We start from the raw sequence: 24,398 nt of genomic DNA on the forward strand, positions 1-24,398 counted from the left end.
AGGCAGGGCTGGGATCAGCCCAAGAGCAGGGCTGCGATCCTCCCAGCATCAGAGCTGGGGTCTTCCCAGGAGCTGCTCTGGGATCCCCTGGGATCAGGGCCGGGATCTCCCCAGCGACTGGTCTAGGATCCCCCCAAATCATGGCTGGGATCTCCCCAGGATCAGGGCTGAGATCCCCCAGGAACACCCCCCCCCATCAGGCCCAAGGCCGCAGGGGGGCTCAAGGGCACCATCCCCCCGGTCAAGGTGGCCTCGGCCCTGTGTGCTGGGTGGGGGCTGCAGGGCTGGGCAGAGCAGTGTCCCTCGGGGCAGGAGTGGGGACATGGGACTAGGGCTGGGGACAGGAGTGGGGACATGGACAGGGCTGGGGAGATGGCTGGGGTCAGGGCTAGGGAGATGGGGTCAGGGCTGGGGACATGGCTGGCTACATGGACAGGGCTGGGGACAGGAGTGGGGACATGGGGTCAGGGCTGGGAGCATGGCTGGCTGCATGGACAGGGCTGGGGACAGGAGTGGGGACATGGGATCAGGGCTGGGGATATGGCTGGGGTCAGGGCTAGGGACATGGGGACAGAGCTGGGGACGAGGCGGGGATCTGGCCCGTGGCCGATGGAGGAGGCGGAGGCGCGGGGGCACCAGCACGGGTGTATTTGACCAGGCAGGATCCACCTGCCCTCACGATCCCGACGGAGCTGTACAACACCCACCGGCCCCCGCCGCGGGACAGGCACAGCCCCCGGCACAGCGGGGAAACAATATTAACAGCAAAGGCGGGGGGCACGGGGGTCCCCTCAGCCGAAGGGGCCCTTGACGTTTTTGGGCTGGAAGAGGGGCTGCTCCAGGGGCATGGCGCCCAGGCACTCCGCCGGGCTGCAGTGCCCCGTCTTGCCCGGCTGCCCCGTGGCACCAGGGGGGCCGGGGATGCCAGGGATGCCCTGCTGTCCCACCGGGCCTGGGGGACCCATCTTCCCGTAGCCTGGCGGCCCCTGGGGACCTGGAAGAGACAAAGAGGGAGGGGACAGAGTGCGGGGCTGGCAGCAAGCCCCATGGTGGGGCTGGTGGCCACACGGAGGGAGGGGGCTCACCTGGGGGTCCCGGGGGGCCGCTGTCCCCCATCAGCCCCACGCCTTTCTCGCCTTTCTCTCCTTTGGCGCCCGGCTCACCTGGAGGAGAGGTGGGTGGAGAGAGGTGAGACCCCCAGCACAACCGCCATGCCCCGGCAATCAGGGACCCCGTGGAGCAGCACCTACCCCGCATGCCTGGCACGCCCTGCCGCCCCTCTCTGCCGATCTGCCCCGGCAGCCCTGGGGAGCCGGGGGGTCCCGGCCGGCCGGGCAGCCCGTCCTTCCCTGGGGGACCGGGTCTCCCCGGGGCTGCCACCATCTCCACCGGGAAGTGCAGCCGGGAGGTGTAGTATGCCATCCGCTCTGCGGGAAGAGGCGGCCGCACTCAGCGCTGGTGGGGACGAGGCGATGCCGGGGTGTCACCAGCCCTTATCCCCACCACCCCGTTACCGTCAAACATCTTGCTCAGCTCCTGCTGGATGAACCTCTTGATCTCATCGTAATTCACTACATCTCCCTGAGGGGACACACACAAAGGGTCATCGCCACCGGGCCCTGCGGGGGGGGGGGATGGGGTCCTGCACCCCGGCCAGCATGGCCTTACCATCATTCCTGGGGGTCCTGGCAGCCCGGGGCTGCCCGCAGGTCCTGGTGAGCCAGGGGGACCCCTCTCTCCCGCTGGCCCCCGTGGCCCCACGAGGCCCATGGAGCCGCTCTTCCCTGGCCCCCCGGGCATGCCGGCTCTGCCCTTCTCCCCGGGGTAGCCTCTCTCGCCGGGGGATCCAGCCTCACCCTGCCGAGGTGCGGAGACGAAGGGCTCAGCCCCGGCACCCCCAGCACCGAGGTGGGCTGCGGGGTGCCGGGATGGCCGAAGCGGCATAGCTGAGCTCTCCCCTCACCTTCTGGCCAGCCGGTCCCATGATGCCAGGTTTTCCTGGGGGGCCCTGGGGAGATATAGAGGAGCACAGGGTGGCAGGGGTGTCCTCCACACCAGCACCCTTGGAGACACCGTAGCCAGGCCGGAGGATGCCACGGTCCGGCCCCGGGTCCCGCTGGGCAGGACAGCGCAGAGCCTGCGCTCGTACCTCTTTCCCAACGGGTCCGTCTGGTCCCTGCTCCCCCTGGAAATTAAAGCAGGGCAGGGTGAGATGGCAACCAGCATGGTGGTGTCCTCAAGGTCCCCACTGCACTGGGGTGCAGGGGTCTGCGCCACACCTCATGCCCCACTGCACTCACCGGTGGTCCTGGGTGGCCCGGGGGTCCCGGCTGTCCTGGCATCCCTGGCAGCCCTCGCTCCCCCGCGGAGCCACGCTCGCCCTTCAGCCCCTGCAGGGAGGCAGGAGGAGGGGGCCGGGGGCGTGGGAGTCAGCGCAGGGTGGGGATGGTGAACCCCCAGCCCGCTCTCCGTGGCACCCACCGGTCCCAGGCCGGCCCCCGCACCCACAGCTGGGGCTGTGGTGGGGCAGGATCCGGCCCCAGGCAGTACTCACCACGCCAGCGAGGCCAGCAGGACCCGGCTGCCCCGGGCTGCCGGGGGGGCCCTGGGGGCAGAGAGAGGGGCGTCAGCTCGGGGGGCCGTGGGCAATGCCCCTGCTCCCTGCACCAGAGGGAGACCCCACCATGCTCCCCGCCACAGGCACCATCCTGGTGTGCCGTGGGGAGCAGGGTCAACTTACAATGAGCCCTGGGGGTCCCTGCCGGCCTTGGGGTCCCATGGGTCCGGGGTCACCCTAAGGAAGGCAGCATGATGACGGGTGGCACGGAGCCCACCCAGCTCAGGGCTCCTGCACCCACCCACCCCATCACTCACCTCCGCTCCCGGCCGGCCCGTGCTCCCCGGGGGGCCGGGTTTGCCGCAGTCACCCTAAAAGGAGGAAGGGACATCATGGGTGGCATGACATGTGGGGACTGAGGTCCCTGGGGCTGTCACCGCTGAGCGTCCCCCAGTGCCACCATCCCTCACCTTTGGTCCCGGCAGACCCGGGTGCCCCGTCTTCCCCTTGAAACCCTGGGGAGAGAAAAGAGCTGGGTGGGGGTCCTGGCTCCTGCGAGCAGATCGAAGCAGGTGACCCCAACCCCAGTCCATGCTGGGGACCTCGTCCTGCAGTGCTGGGCCGGGGGGGGTGGCTGCCCACCCCCTTGGGCTCAGCATCCACAGGAGCACGATGGACAGTCCCAGCTCAGGGGACACCCAGCCCAGGCTGCAGGGACTTGCCAGGCACTGAGCACCGGGGAGGGGTGACAAGGAAGGCTGTCACTCACCGGAGGACCCATCATCCCTGGTGGCCCGGGGGGACCGGGGTCACCCTGGAGAGAGAGAGAGAGACATGGTTTGGAGGTGTCCTGGGGGGGCTGTGGGGGGGCTGCCCGCTGCCAGCACCCCGGAGCCTCACCCGCAGCCCTGGCTTGCCGTCCTTGCCGTCCAGTCCTTCCAAGCCAGCAGGGCCCTGCAGGGACAAGGTGAGGGTGTCAGAGGGTGGTCTGCACCAAGGGGCTCTGGGGGTCCCCCAGGAACCTGCTCTGGGCACCCCAGGCCATGGGAACAGATCCCTAGGGAATGGCTCCCCAGGAGCACCGTGATACTGGTGGTCCTGCCCGCTCTGCCCCCAAGGGTGGCATAGGAGGGGGGGGTCTTACCTGGATGCCTGGGGGTCCAGGGGGTCCGGGGGGCCCTGGCATCCCCGTGGGGCCACGCATGCCCTCGCTGCCCTGCGAGAGCCACAGGAGGTCACAAGAGGGGCTGGGGCTGGGTTCCGCTCAGCACCCCACAGAGCAGGGCCAAACCCAGCCACCAGCCCCGGGCAGGAGTGGTGCCACCACGAAGCCACATCCCGGTGGCACTCACCCGTGGCACTCACCTTCTCAGCCGCAGGCCCCGGTGGCCCAGCCGGACCGACCTTCCCTGGGAAGCCGGGGGGGCCCTAAAGAGAAGGGGGGTGTTGAGTGAGGGGGGGGGGGCATCGTGGTGGGAGAGCCCAGCCAGGCACAGCCACCATCTCCAAACTCATTTATTGGATGTGCTCTGGGGCTGCTCGCTGCACCTTGTCCCGTGGGATCTGCCTGCATCCCCCTGGTAGAAACCCCCATCCTCATCCCTGGCTGGCCACCTGGCCCCATGGGGACGTGGGGACACACAGCCGGGGCCAGCCTTATCTCTCAGGGACACCGTGCTGTACCGGAGCATTGCTCCCAGTGGGATGTACTCACCGGTGGTCCCGGGAAGCCAGGCTGGCCCTGGAAACCCTGTGGAGAGACAAGAGCTGAGGTGCACCCCCCCAACAGCCGCATCCTACTCAATGGGGGGGTCCCAGGGCCCCCCATCCCTGCTGGTTCCTCGGGGATGCTCACCTGGTCCCCCTTCTCACCGGCACTGCCCGGGAGCCCGCGCTCGCCCCTCGGTCCCTGCGAAGAGAGGGGGTGAGGTGGGTGGGGAGCACCTCACTGTACCTGGAGTCACTGCAGCCCCCCCCTCCCCACAGCCCCCCAGAAGCCGATCAGAGCAGGCACCTACCGCTGGCCCCGTGGGACCGGGGAGGCCGTCCAAACCAGGGGGTCCCTGGGAAGGGGAGGAACCGGGTCAGATGGATGTGGCTGGAAGGACCTCAGCCCCAGTGCCCACAGCGAGGGGGGCACCTGGGAGAGCCCCCCACCCCTCTGCCCCTGGAGCATGGCCCCATGGGACTCACCAGTTCCCCCTTCTCCCCAGGGGGGCCCACATAACCTCTCTCGCCTTTGATGCCCTGGGGAAGGAAGGAGATGAAAGCACAGGACAGGACAGGGGACAAGCTGGGACATGGGGCATGGACGGGAGGTGTGGGACAGATGGGACATGGATGTGGTACAGGGACGGATGGGGAAGGATGGGACATGGAAGGGGCACAGATGGAGTGAACAGACAGGCGATGGATAGAGAGCCGGGAACGTGTGGGATGGGATGGATGGGACAGGGATGACCGTGAGGACATGGGGCTCAGTGCCTGCTGGGGTCCCCCAACTGCCTGCTCAGGCAGCACAAGGGGTCCCTGCAGGCACCAGGGAGGGACGCTGGGACACACGAGGGGGCTGGGGGCTGGCAGACACTGCCTAGCCCCCCCCCCCAGTACTCACGGGAAGGCCGGGGGGGCCCGTCGCGCCGGGGTAGCCAGGCTGCCCTGGAGGTCCCTGTGCAGGAGAAGGATGTTGAGCCACCTGCAATGCCCCAGCCCAGTTCCCAAAGCCCACGGGGCACCGGTGTCCCCCCCGTCCCCTCCTCCCACACTACTCACCGGCTCCCCTTTGGCTCCAGCAAGCCCAGCAGGGCCACGTTCCCCCTGGAGACCCTTTGGAGGGAGAAGAGAGGAGCTGCAGGGGCTCTCCTGTGGCCCCTTCCCAGGACTGTGCCCACCCGGCCAGGCAGAGCGCGGGGGCCAAGGACCCAGGCACGGCCCATGGGGCCCGTGATGTCCATCATCCCGTGCCGGCCCCAGCCTGCCCAGCAGCTCCGGGCGCCGGGGAGGACCCGCTCGGCACCTGGCTGGGCTCCCTCCACCCGCAGCACCAGCCACGTGCGCCGGGCTCAATGCCCAAGCATGGCTGAGCACGCTTGCACCCAGACACAGGTCACTGCTGCCTGTGCCCCCCACGCTGTGGCCCGTGGGCAGGACCCACGGGCAGCCCCAGTGCCGTGGAAAGCTCAGCCCTGGGCAGGGGCTGCGTGGGGTGCTCAGCTCCCAGCACCCCGGCCACTGCCCAGGACACGCTTGAGGCCACAGCTCCAGCCTGGTGCCACCCGCTGCCTCCCCGTCCTCCCAGGGCACACCAGGCACGGGTGACAGCCAGGAGGTCCTCCCAGGGCACACCAGGCACCGGTGACACGGGTGAGCACCAGGAGCCCCCTGGCTCTGTGTCACGGAACCGCTGGGGTGGGTTAGTGGGGTGACGTGGTGACGACGTGGTGGAGGCTGGACAGGACACGCTGGCACACCGCAGAGCAACGACCCACACAGACCCACAGAGACCCACGGAGACCCACACAGACCATGGTGTTATGGTGACATTAGTGGACGAGGGGACAGGAGCAGGACATGGCCGGCACAGGCGAGGGAGAGCAGGATCCTCCAAGAGCCGCCGGCACAACCCCACGGCCACCTCGTGCTAGGTGGGAACACGGGTGGGAGCAGGAAGATGAAGATGAAGATGGAGATGAAGATGGAGATGAAGATGAAGATCAAGATGGAGATGGTGGTGGAGGCTGGCTGACCCCAGTGGAGCCAGGGACCAGGGTAAGAGGAGGAGGAGCCCAGGCAGCACTGTGGCCACACGGGGGGATCCTCCGGACCCCCAGGAGGGGAGTCCCCGGGGGCAGCCAGGGAAAGGGGGAGCAGCCAGGTGCCATGTGGTGCACCCAGCCCACCCCGCGGGAGCTACGATGAGCTGTGGGCACCAAGCCAGGGCAGTGGGTCCCCAGCACACAGAGAGCGGCTGCGGCCACCCCCGGCACAGCCGGGTCCCACAGCGAAGGTCCCCAACGTGGGGCACCAGGGGCAGCTGCACTGGGGCTGGCAAGTGCCACCAGCAAGTCCCTGAGCTCAGGAAAATCATTCCTCAGCCTGCAGACCCCGGGTCCGCCGAGCCCCCCTGCATGGGGATGGAGGTGGAAATGGGAAGATGGAGATGGGGTGGAAGGGGAGGGGGGCAGCTGGGCTGTGGCTGCTCCCAGGGGGGACAGGGGACACAGCCAAACCAAGCGGCAGCGACAGAGAGCACAGAGCAGAGCCGTGCTGGGTCCTTACGGGCAGTCCGGGTGCGCCAGGCGTTCCAGGAAAGCCTGGGGGGCCCTGAGGGGAGAAATGGGGAGGTCACAGCCTGGAAATGGCACCCAGGAGGCTGGGCTGAGCCCTGGGGGTGCTGCTGGGTGGGGGCCAGCTCAGCCTCCCTCCGAGCCGGCTCCTGCTCCATCTCCGGGCTGGTAGCGCCTTCGCCTCCATCTCCAGACTTGCCGGGGACAGCCATGCTGTGTGGCACCTCCACCTCACCACGGCCCTCGCCCTCTGCCCATCACCATGGCCTCAGGGCAGGGCACCAGGCCCCCTCGGCAACCTGCAGTGGGGGGCTCCAAGCCCCCCAGGACCGTACCATGATGCCCACGCAGCCCGGCAGCCCCCCACCCTAGGCAGGGGTACTTACGATGGGCCCGGGTGGCCCTGGGGGTCCCCGCAGTCCTGGTGAGCCCTGGGGAGAGACAGGTGCATTAGGTGTGACCACGGTGGGGGACAGGGACCTGGCCCCACTCCAGCTCCAAGGGGCACCGAGGGACCAGCCACGGCCCCACGGCCACGGGGAAGGGCTGGGATGCTGGAGGGGGGCAGAGTGGGACAGCACTGCAGATGGGGAGCGCACCCACCTGCTCGCCTCTCTCACCGGGGATGCCCGGGGCGCCCGGCAGCCCGGGGTCACCCACACAGTCTGGGTCAGGGCTGTCACCCTGCAGGGAGCGGGGATGCATCAGGAGCCAGGGCCAGCTCTGCCCGTTGCCCACAGCCAAGCCCTGCCAAGCCCCACCAAGTGCCCCCCGAAGCAACCTCTGCTCCCCAAAGCCCTGGCTGCTCCCACAGCGGGGTACGGTGCCAGGTCCTGCCCCAGCGAGGACGGTCCCTGCAGCACCCTGGGGACTGGGGAGTCAGAGCAGGGCAGCAGCTCAGCCCCGCGGCAGGGGGAGGGTGCTGGGTGGCACGGTTTACTCACCCGAGCCTCCTCTGCTCTCGGGAACTGGGCAAAGCACTGGAAGAAAACCCAGGAGTCACCCAGGGATCCCCTGCAGGGTTGCACTGGAGAACGCTGCACCCTGCACCACTTGGGTGCTGAGCACCGGCCCCTGCGCAGGACAAGCCCATCACCCTCCCCGGGGACCCCACCATCATCAGGGCAGGCAGGAGCTGCGCGTGGGAGCCTGCCTGCGTGGCTGCCAGGACCTGCGTGCCCAGCACGTGCCCAGCGTGTGCCCAGTGCGTGCCCAGAGCGTGCCCAAAGCGTGCCCACAGTGTGCCAGCCCTGAAGGCGCCTGCTGCCACTCGAGCCAATGCCCAGGTGCTCAGCACCACCGCTGCACTTCACCCCAAGCCCCAGCAAGACCGGGGGTTTTGGGCACTGGGATTCCCACCCTGAGGTGGGCAAATACTCACCTGGGCGCAGCTCTCGCTGCCAGGAGCACCCGGCATGCCCCCGTCCCCCTTCTCTCCCTTGGCACTGCTGGGCGCACTGAAGGCTGCCTGCAGCTGGGCGCAGTCCCCACAGAGGGTCTGGGAGGAGGTGGGGAGTCAGGGGTGCCCCAGGGTGCTGGGGGTCCCCTGGGCATGACCCACAGCGAGCAGGTGCCCCATCCCCACACTCTCACCTTCAGCACCTCGATGTTCCTCTCAGCCATGACAGCCAGTGGTCCCTAGAAGAGATGCAGGGGGGAAGGGGACGGTCCCCACACCGGGGGAGCAGGATGGGTGGCCGTGGGGGAAGCTGCCACCGGCACAGCCGCTACCTACCAGGTCTCCAGCCGGTCCAGGCAGTCCTGGCAAACCGTTGTGTCCTGGCATCCCCTAAAGCCGAGGAGAGCTTGAATATTTCAACCCTGCGCTAAAAGTTGGGCAGGATCAGACCCCACTCACCCACTGCTGCTCCCGTCTCCCATCACTCACCTGGCGGCCCGGGGCACCGGGGGGGCCGGGGGGACCGGGGGCTCCAGGGGGACCCTGCAACACCCCAAACACAATCAGAGAGAGGCAGGGAGTGAGGCAGTGGGGGGTGGGGGGCCAGTGGGCGCAGCGCAGCGGGGGCAGCACCCACCTGCGGGCCCGGCTGCGGCTGCCAGGACATCCCGGTCCACAGTCCTGGGGCTCCCTGGGGCCGAGAGAAGGGGGAGAGCGTTCAGCAGGGGTGAAGCAGAGCCGGGGGTGCCCGGGGGGGCTTGCAGTGCTTACCGGCATCCCAGTGTAGTTGGGGTCCTGGCGGGGGCCGGGCGGGCAGGCGCACTCCCCGGGGTCTCCCTGCAGAGAGAGGAGGTGGGGGCAGGGAGGGCAGCGGGGTGGCGTGGGGGTCCAGCTCAACCCCGATCCCAACTCACCTTCTCACCCTGGGCACCCTTCTCCCCCTGCGAGGAGGAAAGCCGGAGATGTGCGTTAGCAGGCAGCCCCCAGCCCCCTCGTGCCGCCCACCAGCACCGGGGCACAGCGGCTCAGCACCACACTGCCCATGCTTGCACGTGCAGCCCCCCCGCCAGCCCCCCATACGCACCGGCTGCCCGCTGGACCCCGGCACCCCGGGGAGCCCCCGCTGCCCTTCGGGGCCCTGTGAGGAAGAGGAGGGTGAGGAAGCTCAGCTCTGGGCTCAGACCGTGGCACAGCACTTTTTAGCCACCGTCGAGGGGCTGGGGGAGGATGGCGATGCCCGCCCTGGAGGGCAGGGCTTACCGGTGGCCCTGTGGCGCTAGTTCCTGGTGGTCCAGGGGGTCCCATGGCACCTTTGGGCCCCGGAGATCCCTGCAGAGGAAGGACAGCAGGAGTGGGGGGGCAAGGGGGACAGGGAGGGCTGGGGGATGCTCCCTTACCTTGGCACCTTTCTCTGCTGCCATTCCAGGGGGGCCCTGGGGTCCAGGGGGGCCCTGGGGACAGGAGAGGGCATTAACTCCTCCCAACCACACCAGGCAGCCCCCCCTGCCCACCCAGTGAGCTGCAGTGACACCACTGTCCCCAGGGTGGTCTGGCTCGGACCCTGCTGTCACTGTCTGCCCCGGGGGCTGATGCTGCCACGGTGCAAACCTCCCACCTGCAGGAATCGGGGGGCTGGGGGCTGCCGCATCTCCAGGGCTGGGCAGCCCAAAATGCTACTTACAGGTGTCCCGGGTGGTCCGGTGCTCCCAGGCTCTCCCTGGGAAAACCAGAGTGTGTGAGAGCTGGCAGAGCCACCCGGCACAGCACAACACGGCACAGCGTGGCACCGCATGGCGTGACACGGCACGGCACAGCACAGGCACCCCGCACACCCACCTGCGGTCCTGGCTGGCCGATCCCCGGCGGTCCTGGCTCACCCTAGGGAGACAGAGGGGCAGTGAGCAGCCCCAAAGCCTCCCCATGCCCAGCCCCCTGTGGCCCCGCTCACCTGCCGCCCCTTCAGCCCAGCAGGGCCCTGAATCCCTGGCAGTCCCGGCTTCCCCTAAAACACACCAGGGTCAGCCCCGAGGGCATGATGCCACCGGGCACCCACGGTGCCCTGGGGAGGGGGCACTCACCGGTCTGCCCGGCTGGCCGATGCCCGGGGCCCCCTGGTCCCCTTTGGCCCCCGGTTTTCCCGGGATGCCAACCATGTCCGAGAAGTCCCCATGCGGAGCGGGACTGGGCTCGCAGGCGTCTCCCTGCAGAGGAGGGAGCACAGGAGGGGAAATCAGGATGGAAAAAGGATGGAGGGGGTGGGTGACACCACGGTGACGGGATGCAGGTCTCCGTACAAGTGCAGGGGTCTCACCTTCTCGCCCTTGGGGCCAGCCGGACCCCTGATGCCAGGCTCACCTGCCAGCCCTGGGAGACCAGCCATTCCCGGGGTGCCCGGGTCCCCGGGGCTCCCTGCATCCCCCTGGGAAATAGAGGGGACAAGGCTGGCACAGCACTCCCCCAGCCTCACAGCCCGGGGGGGTCACAGCCCCCTCTGCCACTGCCAGCCCTGCCAGAACCCCCTCCCCAGCCCCTCTTACCTTCTGTCCCTTCTGGCCAGCATCACCAGGTCTGCCCTGGGGAAACAGAGCAATGGGTCAGGCCAGAGCACCCCCAGAACGGGCACCCGCGAGCATTGGGGGGCACTCACCGCTTTGCCTGGGGGGCCACCCTGGCCCCTCTGCCCCGGCGGTCCGGGCACGGCCAGCACCGTCGCTGCCCCTTCAAGGGCTTGCGGCGTGGGGGGGCACTGCCCGCATGGCTCGCCCTGCAGAGGGGACATCCCGCTTGGAGCGTGGCTTCAGGGACCGGAGCACTGCGGTGGGGTGGGCGGCTCGTAGCCCCCGCAGCCCATCGCAGGGCTGTCCCATGCAAGTTGCAAGGGTCTCAGCTGGGAAGGATTCATGGACGGGGCAGGGAGCAGGGTCCAGGGGGTCCCTGTCACCGGGCTCACCTTCTCTCCTTTGAGCCCCTGCAGACCCGGATCCCCCTTGTCTCCCGGGAGCCCCTGCACCGAGAAGCCACCGCAGAGGTGAGGCTGCAGCCCCCAGCACCCACCCTGAGCCCCCACACCCACGCTGCCCACCTGTGCAGCCACTCACCGGTCTGCCTGTGGGTCCCTGCTGGCCACCATCCCCCTGCAAGAGAACACAGTCAGGGTCAGGGTCAGGGTCAGGGTCAGGGTCAGGGTCAGGGTCAGGCCCCAGGGAAAGCTGAGGCTGCCCCAACCCCATGGGGTGCTGCAGCCATTCCCGCTACCTCAGGGGATGCAGAGAGGGAGGTGGGTTTCGGGGTCACTCACCTTCTCCCCCTTGATGCCAGCCAGCCTGGGGAGCCCCGCTTCGCCCTGCCAAACACCCCATGCGGTTACACACCCAGCACCCATGCAGCCCCGGGGTGCCCCTCTGGCACGGGAGAGCGGGGCTCAGCCCCACGTACTCACTGGCAGCCCCGGCTGCAGCGGCGCTGGTGCCAGCTCACCCTGGAGCCCCTCGGTGGGACCCCGCAGCAGCGCAGCGAGGACGCGGGCATCGCAGGACAGGCAAGAGTCCCCCTGGGGGGGCAGGGAGAGGGCACAGCTTAGGGGGACCACAGGGGCTGCCTGCTAAGTGGGTGGGTGGGATGGAGGAATAGCCACTCACCTTCTCCCCTTTCATCCCCTGGATGCCAGGATCTCCCTGGGAAGGAAACACAAGAGCTGCCAGCAGGGGCTGGGTGGTGCTCGGTGCCCCCCGCCTCTGGCTGGGGACAAACCAGTCCACATCTCGGTCCCACGTCACCTACCCTGTCCCCTTTGGGTCCTGCAGGGCCAGGTCTGTCCTGGGGAGGGGGAGTCAAAGAGGGAACGTTAGGGATGCTGAGATAAGACCCTGCTCTGACCTCCGTCACATGCACCTGCCTGCAAGCCCCCGGGTTCAGACTCACCGAGACCCCGTCCTTGCCGGGTGCTCCGGGCGCTCCCCTGGGTCCCGGTTTGCCGGGCAGCCCGGTGGCACCGAGCATCCCTTCGGAAACAGTGGGACACACCTCGCACGGCTCGCCCTGCCCAGTGGGGACAATGAGACGCAGCCCCAGCCCAGGGGGTCCTTGGAGCAGCCCCCCGAGATGCCCCGAGCAACCCCAAGCCCAGGGGATGGGCACTGCAGTGGAGCTGTACCAGCAAGAGCTGCCGTGCCTGTGGCACAGCCCCTGCCAGGCCACCCTGCCGCTGCACCCACCTTGTCTCCTTTTGGCCCCAGGATGCCAGGGGGACCCTGTGGAGGAAGGCAGGGATCGGGGCTGCTTCAGGGAGCCCCGAGGCCAAGGTTTGCACTGGCAATGTCACCCAGAACCCCCCCAATCCCTGCCACCAGCCGTGGCACGGGACGTTCCCAGCCCCAAAGGAGGCTGCCGTCTTTCCCAAACCCCTTTCCATGCCTGGGCTCGGATCCCACCGCCGCTCCGGCCAGCAGCCCCAAGCCCGAGCCAAGAGACCGATCCCTGACCCCGGGCTTTGGCTCCAGGCTCACGGTACTCACGGGTGTCCCAGGTGATCCTCCGGGTCCAGGAGCTCCCGAGCTGCCCTGGAGCCAGAGATGGGAGAGCCTGAGCCCAGCAAGGGAGAAAGCCTTGGCCCACCCAGAACCTCCATGCTACCCTTCTCCCCCCAGGGAGGGGTTCCTGCCCCCCAGGCAAAGACCTGGGCCACCCAACAAGTCAGCACTGACTCAGCCGCGGCAGATCCCTGGATCCCCGGCACAGCCCACTGCCTGCCATGCCGAGCAGCCCTCGGGCAGTGGGGGGGGGGGCAGCTGGGACCCGGACCCCTTTGCCCCCCCACTCACCTTTTCTCCCTTCGGACCAGGGGGGCCACCAGGGTCACCCTGAAAGGGAGAAAGGACAGTGTTAGCCTTGCCTGGGCACCCCGGCCCGCCAGCTCCACCATGGAGCCCTGGGGGGCACCTCACCCCCTCCCATGGCAATGTCCACCTGCAGCCACCATATGCCAAGCTGGGGACATCACCCAGGCCCATGGCACAGGGGTCCTTACCGGCTTCCCTGGAAAGCCAATGCCTGGAGAACCTGGCTTCCCTGGGGGCCCCGGCTCACCAGCCAGCCCCTCAGGTCCCACGAGGCCAGGGTCACCCTGGAAGGCACAGAGCGGGTGTCAGTGCCAGCGCTGCCACCGGCTCCCACCCACTCACTCTCAAGCCCCCACCTACCTTCTGGCCCTTGGGGCCCACCACGCAAATCTCCCCGGGTCGGCCCTGCCGGGAAGGGAGCAGGATATGAAGGCTCCGCACGCACAGCACCACGCACGCCATGGGGGGGCTGCTCCAGCAGCTGGACCCCACTGCCCGGCGGGTGGCCCAGGGGATGCCCAGGGGATGCCCAGGTACCACCTGGCACTACTCACATCACGCCCTGGGCGCCCCGGCTTGCCCTGCAGTCCCCCGTCGCCCTTTTCACCCTTCTGGCCCTGTGGGACAAATAGATGTCACCGATGCCATCTCCCATGATACTGGGGTCAGCAACGGCAGGTCCTGGCACCACTGCCACCATACCAGGACCCACGGCACAGTCATCCCCCCTGCAGTGGTGGGACCCGTGGGTGGGATGGACTTACCTTCTGCCCATCAGCACCGGCTGTCCCTGGGAGCCCCTGGGTGGGAACAGCAGGGCAAAGTGGGTGCCCACGGGTGGGCTCACGCAGGCCTTCCCTCCCGCTCACACCACCACTCCCTTCATCCCCCCGCCACCCACCGAGCTGTCTCCTTGGGGCCAGACCCCTGTGTCCCAGCCCAGGGTACGCACGAGACGTGGGTGGGGAGCACCGCTGGGTCCCCGCGCTGCAGCCCCATCCACTGAGCATCACTTACCACCTCTCCTCGCTGCCCCTTCTCGCCCTGCGGCCCCTCGGCACACTGAGGAGGAGGAGGAAGAGGGAGTGGGGTAAGGGAGGGGGCAGCAGAGCCGGGAGGGGGGTACGCAGAGGGTGCGGGAGTCTCACCTGCATGGGACCACCGGGGTGGGTGCGCACGCAGTCAGCGCCCTGCGGGAGGGGGGAAGGCAGCTCAGGGGCTCTGCCTGCGCCGGCCGTGGCCGAGGACGGATGGCCATGGCAGGCAGGAGCCCTCCCCAGGGCAGTGGGACCCCCGTGTGCCAGGGACCCCCGCAGGCAGCAGCCCCACAGCAGAGGGATCCCTGCCCAGGACATGGCCAGGGACACTCACACGGTCACCTTTCTCCCCCTTGCCACCGGTGATGCCAGGCAGGCCACGCTCGCCCTTCCCACCCTGCAAGAGAGAGAAGGGGTAGGTGACGAGATGGGCCACGAGTGTCCCCACGGCCACGCGTGTGCCCACAGTGTAGCCCACAGCTCCTGGTAGGGATGCTCCAGGCAGAGCCGAGGGTCTGCATGGCCACAATCCTGCTGGAGCTGAGCTCTGTGTGTGCTGGGGGGTGACAAACCTACCTTTGGACCCGGGGGACCGAGCGTGACCTAGGGAGAGAGGAGAACGGTGTCCTGCAGTGCCTGGAGCCCCGCGAGTGCAGCTGCCTCCAAGAAGCAGCAGGAGAGCCCTGTCCCCACCATGGTCCCCATCCTCCCAACACCCTGTCCCCAAGTGCCACCCCAGGAACCCCATGGGGCACGTGGGGTCCCAGACACCCACCCCCACCCACCCCCCCGCCATCAGTCCCACGCCTCCAGCCAGAGGTTGCCATAGGAATGAGGCCACATCTGGAAAGGATCAGAGACCTTCCCCGCAGCCAGATGTTGCCGGGCCATGGGCCAGGTGGAGCCGTGGGTCGCGGAGGGCTGGTGACGATGACAGAGCACTGGGTGACACCAACCCCAGCGGCTTTTGCCACCCCCAGCTCACAGCCCAGCCCAGCCCCAGCAGCGGTCGGGTCGGCATCCCCATCTCTTGCCAGCACAGCCCGGCGCTGCGCGGCGGCACACTCACATTTGCCGAGGCCATCTGGGGCGAGCAGGGCGGGCACTGCAAGAGACAGGGATGGCAGCTCACACCAGCTCCAGGCACTGCCCGTGGCACCCACAACCCTGTGGCACCCACAACCCTGTGGCACCCGCAACCCTGTGGCACCCACAGCCCTGCAGCCACCGCCGCGCTCCCCTGGGCACCCCAAACCCACAGGGCTCACCCAGCAGCATCATTCCCCACCAGCCCCAGGGTGCCCACGGGCACAGGGGGATGCCTGGGATGAAGAAAGGAAAATCCAGGAGAGCGCTTCCCCCGGCTGTGTCCCCAGGGAGGTGAGTGCTGCCCTGGCACCCGGCTCTCCCTGTGGCTTTGTGGCTTGACCACAGCTCTGCCGGGCCAAACCAGCCACTCCAGCCTGCTCCCATGGGACTGGGGCCAGGAAGGATGGGGCTGCCTGTGCCCCGTGCCCAGGTGCTGGTACTGGCAGGGCTCAGTGCAGCCCCCAGGCTCCTGTACCCCAGCCGGGACCAGCCCCACACCTCACCCCCTCGCTGGGTGCCTCCAGCTGCCTGGGTGGGCTCCTCTCACCCGGCAGGGAAGTGACATGGAGGGTGGGAAGAAAAGCCGGGCAGGCTGAGGGACCCCATGGACCCCAACCCATGATCCTGGACCTGGTCTACACCCTGGGTATCCCCGACAGGATCCCACCATGGGGATGCAGCAGCCCTGGGGGGACAGGGCCACAGAGGGATGGGGCACAGGGTGCAGTGGAGACACTTCCCAGCTCTGGCAGTGCTCCGCAGCCGCTCAGAGGGAACAAAGAGGCCCTTGGCCATGGCTGGGATCGCTCCAGCAGCAGCAGAGAGCAAGTGGGGCCTCAATTCCTGCTCGGGGGAGCAGAGCAGCCGCTTCTGCGGGCATCCCTGCAGCTCTGGCAGGAGCAGAAAGTTCCCGAATGCAGCAGGGACAGAGCCAGACCGGGGCACGGCTGGGTCCCCTGCATGGCACCGGCACCAGTGGGAGGAAGGGGAGCGGAGCGGGCATGCCAGGACCACAGCAGCCGGGCTGGGACACCCTCCCTCACCTTCTCCTTCTGATCTCCCTTCAGGCCAGTCCTCCCCGAGGTCCTCACCGGCTCCTGTGAAGAGAGAAGAGCACCCATGGGTGCTACCTGCCTGTGCACCCCTGGGTTCTCCCTCTCCAGGTACCCCTGGGTTATCCTGCCTGTGCACCCCTGGGTTATCCTGCCCGGGGCACCCACGGGTGAGACTTGCCTCGGGCTGAGCCCTGAGCTGGTGGCTCAGCCGGTGGTGGGGCTGCGGGAGCCCTCCCCTCCCTCGCTCCCAGGCGCCTGGCCACCACCAGCTCCCTCCCTCCCCTTGCACAGAGCCTGGCGTGGTGGAAAAAGTGAGGCAGGGCTTTTCCAGGGGCTGAATCAACGCGGCTGCTGGCTCGGCAGCATCAGGCACCCAGCGCGGTGGCTGAGCACTGCCCACCCCGCGGGGCTGGGAGCATCCTATGCCAGGATGGGGCCCGTGCCAGGCTGCCGGAGGGATGCAGAAGCTCACCGCGCCCAGCGGCTCCTCCAGGCAGAAGCAGCGGGTGTACACTCGGCCCTCGGGCTGCGGTGAGATCTCGATCAGGTTGCTGCTCTGCATCAGCTCTGCTTGCCGACGCGTCTTGGGCACTTCCGTGAGGCACTGCTGCGAAAGAGTGGGGTCATGGGGAGCTGCTGGGGTGAGAGCTGGGAGACCCCTGCCTGGGCACCCCATGCGATTCAGGAGAGGGGTGCATCCTGCACCATCCCCTGTGCTGGCCACGAGGCACCAAGACATCCCAGGGCTGGTGGATGTCCCCAGCCACCACAAGCAGGAGGTGGCCCACAGAGCAGCTCTGGCTAAGAGACCTGCCCTCACCGGGCCTCAGTTTCCCCTCGGGGGGGGACCATGCAGGGCAGTGCCAGGGTCTGGCTGGGACTGGGGTGGGAGTTTGGTGGGGACTCACCCCGCTGGCCGAGATCTCGCAGCACCTCTCCTGCCTGGCCAGCTCAGCGTCACAGTAGATCTGAGCTTGCTGGATGTCAAACTGCAGCGGGAATGGGGCGGCAGGTCAGGGGCGGGCAGGGACAGACCCTACACTGCAGGCAGAGCATGCCCGCACTCCACGGGGACTCACCCGGACCGGGGTGCCACGCGTGGCATCCAGCCCCAGGAAGGCATTGCCCTCCAGGGCCAGTGCCCGCCGCGGTGCCAGAGGCTTGGAGGAGATGGACGCGCAGTCAAGGTGGATGGAGACGGCTCGGCTCTGCACAGCCACCACCACCTTGTGCCACCGCCCGTCGAAGAGGGACGCCACAGCCTTCCCTGCGAAGGTGGCACTGACGAACGTGGCCCCTGGTGCCCTGGCCTGAAACTCCAGGCTCTTCTCGGGGCCGTGCACGGCCAGAGAGAGCTGAGCAGAGAGGGGACAACACCATGCTTGGGGACGGCCTCCAGCTGTCCCCTCACCGCTGGCACGTCCCGCCACCCCGGGGCCGCACCTGGGGGTAGCCCTGCCGATCGGTGACCTGGAAGAGGTACCAGTGCTCCCCGGTGCTGTTCTTCTTCAGCAGCAAGGTGAGGACGAGGGTGAAGGCGGGGGGCAGCCCACGGGGAAACACCTGCCTGCAGGGACAGTCCTCAGGGGTGGCCGGACCCTGCACCGAGCTCTGATGCCAGTGTTTGCACCGAGGCTGGAAGCAGCACCAGCCCCAATACCCCCATCCGCACGGCACCCACCGGCAGCATCACCCCAACATCACCCCCGTGGGTCCCATCAGGGTCTGTCCCCATCGGTGGCACTGCAGATGCCATGGGGGTGGATCCAGCCCCAGCCTCACGCAGCAGCGCCTGGACCTGGAGCTGTTTGTGTCCTGGCCGGCCGCATGGGCTGCGGCTGCTGGAGACGCCAGCACTTATGCAACGGGAGTTGAAGAGGAGGCAGACAGCAGAGACGCTTCCTCCCGTCCTGGCACAGCACAGGGAGCTCAGACCATCCCCCCAAAGCTCAGCCCTGCATCCCTCGCACTGGCTGGACATGCACACGGTGGAGGGGACCAAGCATCCCTGCGCAGCCGGCCAGCCCTGCCTGCCTCAGGCACTCCCAGCCGCCATCCCCATCCCTGCCCCACAGCACAGCCACTGTCTCCACCACACCCCCAAACACAGCCCTCCTGGGATGGCTGCAGTACCTGGAGCCACACACTTATCACCACAGCATCGAATTTTGTCCCTGGGCAGCTGGGAAACATGGCCCTGACCCCACAGGCTCCATGGGACAGATGCTCTCACGCAGGCGGTGAGCAGCGGGCAGCCTGGTCCCCCCCTTGCGTGGCAGGGAGCACGGCAGCCGATCACCGGCAGGACCGTGCCCAGCTCACTCACAGCCCACTCAACCGCTGGAAATATTTGCTTTGAGCTCTGCTCTGCTCCAGCCACAGCTCCACCACACCAGCGATTTTCCAAGCCACCGCTCTGGAGCTGGACCAAGGCATGGGGAACAGGCCAGACCCAGCGCTCCCCTCTGCTCTCCATGGGGGACAGGGATGTCCTTGCTGGGCACCGAGGAGTGGGGCCAGGGTGGAGGGGCACCCATGGGTGACCACCTGGAGCTCGTGACCTGGCTGTTGGGGTTATCCCTGCACTGAGCACTCCCCAGGGCTGGCTCTGGGCTGCCACAGGCACCCAGCCAAGAGCAACACCAGCCTGGAGCATCTGCCATCTCGAAGCCATCTAAGGACTTGGCTGCCCAGGTCAGGAGCCAAGGCTGGGTCTCCTTCGCCCTGGGGAGAGCCCCATGCCCGGCGTAGCTGCGTGCCAGCCCCGAGGCAATGTGGGGACAGGCGGGCTGAAGGAGGCAGGCGTGCAAACCACAGCAGCTTCCTCCAGGAACAGCTCCCAAGGACGTGGACCCGCTCCCACCTTGCCACGCTGCAGCATCCCTGCCAGCCCCAGCCCTGCGGGGCGGCACGGTGTGGAGCACGGCACTGGGCACAGCTGGGCAGGACGTGCCGGAGACGGTGGGGCTGAGGGCTGGTCTCAGTGTGCCTCCCCCGGCAGACCCCCGTGGCCCCAGCAAACCCAGCGGTGCCTGCTCGGGGCTGTGCAGCATTTTGAGCTTGTCTAGACCCCAGCAAGCGCCTGCCAAGTGAGGAGAGCAGACACAGAGCAGCCACAGAGACGTGCTTGCGTAAGGGCTGGCCACCACCCAGCCGAGCTGCTGCAGCTCATGATTTACTTTCTAGGAGGACGGTGGCTTGGGCAGCACCAGGGCTGCAGCACCAGCACCTCTGCATCCCCCCAGTGCTGCAGAGCTGCCTGGCTTCCCCAGCACAAGCTAAAGGCAAAGTCCAGCAAATTTGCCCAAGCCCCATCCTTAAAACACGTGGGGGTGTTGCTCAGCAGCGCTTAGGCCACCGAGGGCCACCCGACAAGCCACCCGCACTCACTGTGTGGGCTGGACCAGCGGCACGGCACCCAGCCGCAGCACCACCGGCCCCCTCGGGTTGTGGACTTTCTTGATGGAGGAGATCTTCAGCAGGTCGAACCTTTTAATCAGGTTAAAACCTGCAGGACAGAGCAGAGGAGGTGAAACCTGGGCTTGGCACAGGTACCGAGGGTTGATGCTCTCCAGGCAGGGCACAGAGCCCATCCCTGAGGAGTCAGGGCTGCGTGGGACCCCGTCTGCAGGGCAACAAGGGCTTTCCTTACCCGTTATGTTCTCATACTTGTCCCCAACCAGATCCTCGTCCCAGAGCTGCGGGCACAACTCCCCTGCAAGGCAAATCAGCACGTCACCGCAGTGTCCCCAGGCTGTGCAAGCAGGGTCGGACCATGCAGAGCTCCCCAAGCCCAAGCGGGTCTTGGGGTGCTGCCAGGTGCTTGCCCCAGCCCCCCAGCACACCGAGGCTGCTGGCAGCTGCAGGGCGGCATGGATCCAGCAAATCCCGCTCCCACGGCAGCGCTGGCTCCTTGCAAACAGCCCGCTAGGAGCGAAGCAGCAGGTTTGGAAAGGACGGGCGGTGAGCTCAGAGCTGGCCCCAGCTGCCTCCCACAGTAAGTTCACCAGGTGAAATGCTTTTCCCAGTTGCTGCGTGTTTTGCCTCAAAACAGCCCCACGGCTGGAATCTGCATCAGTAGACTTGGATGGATGCCATGGACACCCAAGGCGGGGAGGTGGCACCCAGAGCTGCCCGCTGGCCTTCCTGTCCCATCCCGGTGACATCCCCAGGCCTGGTGGCCCCAGGGGACAGGTGTGAGAGCCTGGCCAGGGGATGGCGAGAGGCTGAGCCGTGTCAGTCGCGATCACAGGGATGCTGGTGCTGTTTGCAACCGTGCTGATATATTATTGCTTTAGCAGCATCAATCCACCTCCGCTGGATGCTACCAGATGTTGGGAGGCGTGACACAGAGAGGAAACAAGGGGGTATTGAAAGGAATTTGTTTTGTCTCCATGCACACCAGCCCCGGAGCAGGGATGGCCCTTGACAATTCACCTGCCTCTTCCCCAGCCCTTGGCCATTCCCAGGTGGTGGCTCTGGCCCCCTCAGCCCCGCTGCCCCCCTCTGCCTCGGCACCACCACAGCGCTTCTCCCCGAGGCTGACCGCTCGCTCGCACAGTGCCAGCAGCAGCGCAGGGAGCTGCCCCTTGCCCTCAGGACCCCCGACACGGCTGCAGCAGCAGAAGCAGGGGCTGCAGTGCTGCAGCCAGCCCCACAGGCGCATGTTGCGGCCAGGGGCAGAGCTCCCTCCCACCCGGCGGTGAGATCATCCACAGCGGGGCAGGGGGGGAAAGCAAAGCATAAATCACCCTGGGTGCAATCTGCTTTGAAGCCTCTCCTGGCCTCAGTGCTGCGCCCAAGGGAAAACCTCACCTCCCCAGCCCTCGTTCCCCTAACGAAGGGCTGCGAGCCAGGAGGCCATGCCGTGCAGGGCAGCAGGCACCGGTGCCGGCTGCGGGGTCCCTCGCATGGGCAAAGCCAGGCACTCCCCGGGCCCCCCCGGGACAAGCCACCGCTCCACCCCCGCACAGACTGATGCAACCGTGGTTTCACTGCCAGCAGCTCCTCCCCACCATCCGCCTGGAGCTCACCCTGAGCTGCCGCTGGCCCCACGCCACCATCCACGCACAGCAGCCCTGCAGCCAGGGGCGCCTCAGCAGAGACCCTCATGGGCTCAGCCATCGGCCCCCCAGCCCCAGCTGCCAGCGGACAGCCCCGAGCCCTCCACTGTTGTCCACTGTTGGCGTGCACCATGGCCAAACCTCTTCTCACCCCACAGCAGAGGCCAAAACCCCCTTGGGGGAGCTCCGTGCATCCTCGCCGCTGCCCCAGTGGTCCCAGCTCACCTACAGCTTGCTCCCGCCGGCGCTGCCAAACGGCGCTGCCTTCGCTGCCAGCTGGCAGCCAGCACCCTGCGGCCGGAGCGCGGCCAAGCCTGCTCCCTCCATGAGCAGAGGCTGGGCTGCGGGGCGTTCCCGGCGCTCGGCGGCTGCGGGGGCGATGGTGGGGTGTCCCCGGGCTGGCTCCCCGTGGCAGGGCTTGCTCAGCTCTCCCTGGCCCCCTGCCCGCACGGGATGCTGAGTGAAGCCCCACAGCCTGGGCGGCCGGCGCTCAGCAGGCAGCAGATGTCCACAGCCACTCCTCGGGCCACCAGCGTGCCCTTGCGTGCGGTGCTGGCACGTGGGGACCCAGCACAGCTCCCGGTGTCCCCTGCCCACCTCTGTCCGGCAATCCCTAGCCCTGCCCTCCTCTCTCCAGGAACCCAGGGACAGGCAAAGAGGTGGCCACTCCTGTGCGGACCCCAAGCCCTCGCTCCCGGTGCCCCTTACCTTCTACCGCCAGCAGCTCCTTCCCCCCGCAGACACTGATGAGCCCTGCAAGCGTGAGGGCCCAGGGACCCCTCATGGTGCCCACGGCAGTGGCTCGGGGCAGTGCAGCTGCCTGCAAGGGAGAGAGATCGGGCAGCAGCGGGACAGGCACATGGCGGGCACCGGTCTGCATCCCACCAGCTCGCCCAAGCTGGGACACTGCCGGCAAAGCCACCAGCACGGAGCTGATGCTGACCCGCTCAGCCATGGCTTGGGAAGGTTTTGGGGATCAGCATGGCCCCCCTCCACTGCTGGATCCAGGTCTGCTCCACACAGTACACAGGGCAAGCCCCAGCATCCCGGGATTTACAACCCAGATTTACTCCAAACATCCGGAAACACGGCGGCAGAGGTGCCCCCAAGCAGAACGGGGTGCCTCCTGTGCAGAACCCCCCGGGAAGGTCTCCATCCCTCCTGTTTTATCTCCTGGTCCCATGTGGATGCAGGGGTGATCCAGGCCTTGCGGGTGCCCTGCGGGTCACCCCGACCTGGCCCCCCTCCTGCCTGCTTCCTGCCACGAGGCAAGACAGGGCTGCAGGCAGCCACAGCCAGGCTGGGACAGAGCTCCGGGACATGCATCCCTGCGCCTCCATCCAACCCCAGCCTCCATCCCTGTGCCTCCATCCAACCCCAGCCTCCATCCCTGCGCCTCCATCCAACCCCAGCCTCCATCCCTGCGCCTCCATCCAACCCCAGCCTCCATCCCTGCGCCTCCATCCAACCCCAGCCTCCATCCCTGCGCCTCCATCCAACCCCAGCCTCCATCCCTGCGCCTCCATCCAACCCCAGCCTCCATCCCCACGCCCCGCAATTAGGGACCCTGTCACCGGCAGCCCTGCTTCTGCCCTGCCTGCGCTCAGCTCTCACGCACCCTCCACCTCTTCCCTGCCTGCACCCCAGCTTCCCTGCCCCGAACCTCCTGCACAACCCCTGCACCTCCCGGCTCCCCACTGCTGCCTCTGGGCTGCTCTGGCCCGGCACCGCCTGCACCCACCCCTGCACCCACTCCTGCGCCCCCTGCACCCCCTCTGCTCCTCCTGCACCCAGCCCACTCCCCCTGCACCCACCTTGCACCCACCCCGCTCCCCCTGTGCCCACCCCTGCACTCACTCCGCTGCTCCTGCACCCACCCTGCTCCCCCTGCAACCACCTTGCACCCACCCCGCTCCCCCTGCGCCCACCTTGCACCCACCCCGCTGCCCCTGCACCCACCCCGCTCCTCCTGCGCCCGCCTTGCACCCACGCTGTGCCCACTCCTGCACCCGCTCTGCTCCCCTGCACCCCCCCGCCCCTCGCCGTGCTCCTCCCGCCCTCCCCCTCCCGCCCCTGCCCTGCTCCCTCTGCCCCCCGGCTGCCCCCCGGCTCTCCGACCCCCGCACCCTCGGCACCGGCGGGTCCCCCCGGCCCCGGCTCGCCGGTCCCGGCCGGGCGGGCGGTGATTCACGACGGTTATTTACGGGGAATCCCGCACTCCGCGCCCGCCCCGGCGGGGCCGGGCTGTGCCCCGCTCCGGGGCCCGGGGCGGGGGGCGGCGGGGCCGGCCGGGACTCACCTGCGCGGGGCTCGGCGGGGCCTGGGGCTGCCCGGGGCTGGCGGGGAGCGGACGGTGCCGCGGGTCCGGCCGGTCCGGGCGCTGGGGCAGCCGCGGGACACCGGGAGCTCCGCCGCGCCGCCCCCGCCGCCTTCCCCGCCTCCCTCCGGGGGGGCCCCGCCGCCCCCCGGCGGCTGCCCGCCCTCCGCCTCCCCGCCCCCGGGAGGGCCCGGGCCACCACCCGCCTTCGCATCTCGCCCTCCCCCTCCTCTCCCCAACACACCTCGGGCGCCCTCCCCCCTCGCCTCCTACCCCCCCCGCCGGACCCCCCCCAGAGGAGGGGACCCCCTGTCGCCGCGATGGGGCTGAACCCCAGCCCCTGGCTGCCGTCCCCGTCCCCGTGGAGCTCTGTCCCCCACCCAGGGACCGGAGGGGACCCGGGTGCTGGCACTGGTGCTTGGCCAGAATGGTTGCCGCTGTGGGGTGGAATAAGTGCCTCCACGGATGCTCCTGCACCGGCACAGCACCCGGCCCGGCACCCAGCCGAGGTGGGAGCAGCCCTGTGGCAGACCCCGCGGCAAGACCCTGTGGCATTGGGACATAGAATCACAGCATCGTTTAGCTTGGAGAAGACCTTTGAGGTCATCAAGTCCAACCTTTAACCCAGGACCACCAAGGCCACCACTACACCCTGTCCCTAAGCACCACATCTACGTGTTTTCTAAACATCTCCAGGGATGGTGACTCCACCACCTCCCCGGGCAGGACAGACCCCAGGCAGCCAGACCCCACTGCA

The 24,398-nt window shown here is 68.2% G+C and overlaps 1 protein-coding gene across 3 annotated transcripts; it reads right to left on the reverse strand.

The window, feature by feature from the left end:
* Positions 1 to 633: 633 nt before the first annotated feature.
* On the reverse strand, positions 634 to 23,748 carry COL16A1 (collagen type XVI alpha 1 chain). 3 transcript variants are annotated; one of them, XM_040587707.1, is made up of 71 exons: positions 23,624 to 23,748; positions 22,033 to 22,144; positions 19,914 to 19,976; positions 19,652 to 19,769; positions 17,705 to 17,828; positions 17,341 to 17,616; positions 17,170 to 17,250; positions 16,734 to 16,865; positions 16,250 to 16,303; positions 15,187 to 15,222; positions 14,694 to 14,720; positions 14,452 to 14,514; positions 14,229 to 14,270; positions 14,098 to 14,142; positions 13,845 to 13,880; positions 13,635 to 13,697; positions 13,441 to 13,485; positions 13,269 to 13,364; positions 13,063 to 13,101; positions 12,757 to 12,801; positions 12,457 to 12,492; positions 12,164 to 12,280; positions 12,023 to 12,058; positions 11,881 to 11,916; positions 11,682 to 11,792; positions 11,541 to 11,585; positions 11,341 to 11,376; positions 11,193 to 11,246; positions 10,890 to 11,006; positions 10,780 to 10,815; positions 10,554 to 10,661; positions 10,321 to 10,443; positions 10,191 to 10,244; positions 10,079 to 10,120; positions 9,924 to 9,959; positions 9,640 to 9,693; positions 9,503 to 9,571; positions 9,327 to 9,380; positions 9,157 to 9,183; positions 9,014 to 9,079; positions 8,880 to 8,933; positions 8,732 to 8,785; positions 8,579 to 8,632; positions 8,437 to 8,481; positions 8,225 to 8,341; positions 7,788 to 7,823; positions 7,447 to 7,527; positions 7,230 to 7,274; positions 6,836 to 6,880; positions 5,330 to 5,383; positions 5,172 to 5,225; positions 4,751 to 4,804; positions 4,576 to 4,620; positions 4,413 to 4,466; positions 4,272 to 4,307; positions 3,923 to 3,985; positions 3,702 to 3,773; positions 3,458 to 3,511; positions 3,327 to 3,371; positions 3,028 to 3,072; positions 2,875 to 2,928; positions 2,741 to 2,794; positions 2,555 to 2,605; positions 2,301 to 2,390; positions 2,150 to 2,185; positions 1,964 to 2,008; positions 1,669 to 1,857; positions 1,515 to 1,581; positions 1,251 to 1,427; positions 1,086 to 1,163; positions 634 to 994 (listed from the first exon to the last, which is right to left on the reverse strand). In XM_040587707.1, the coding sequence occupies exons 2-71, from the start codon at positions 22,106 to 22,108 to the stop codon at positions 792 to 794; spliced, it is 4,869 nt and encodes a 1,622-aa protein (XP_040443641.1). In that variant the 5' UTR covers positions 22,109 to 22,144; positions 23,624 to 23,748; the 3' UTR covers positions 634 to 791. The 3 variants fall into 3 exon arrangements, with proteins under 3 accessions (XP_040443641.1, XP_040443638.1, XP_040443639.1); XM_040587704.1 differs by lacking the exon at positions 23,624 to 23,748 and having other exon boundaries at positions 22,033 to 22,253; XM_040587705.1 differs by lacking the exons at positions 6,836 to 6,880; positions 23,624 to 23,748 and having other exon boundaries at positions 22,033 to 22,253.
* Positions 23,749 to 24,398: the final 650 nt, after the last annotated feature.

The sequence above is a fragment of the Falco naumanni genome, chromosome 3, assembly GCF_017639655.2.
Source record: "Falco naumanni isolate bFalNau1 chromosome 3, bFalNau1.pat, whole genome shotgun sequence".
Classification (NCBI taxonomy): Eukaryota; Metazoa; Chordata; class Aves; order Falconiformes; family Falconidae; genus Falco; species Falco naumanni.

Coding starts and splice junctions, on each gene's coding strand:
- COL16A1 (XM_040587704.1), bottom strand. CDS start 22,204: ATGCAGACCGGTGCCCGCCATGTGCCTGTCCCGCTGCTGCCCGATCTC. Junction 10,662..10,779: donor CTGGCCAGAAGGGACAGAAG/GTAAGAGGGGCT, acceptor TCTATTTCCCAG/GGGGATGCAGGGAGCCCCGG. Junction 10,121..10,190: donor CTGGGCTGAAGGGGCGGCAG/GTGAGCGGGGCC, acceptor CTGTCTCCCTAG/GGTGAGCCAGGACCGCCGGG.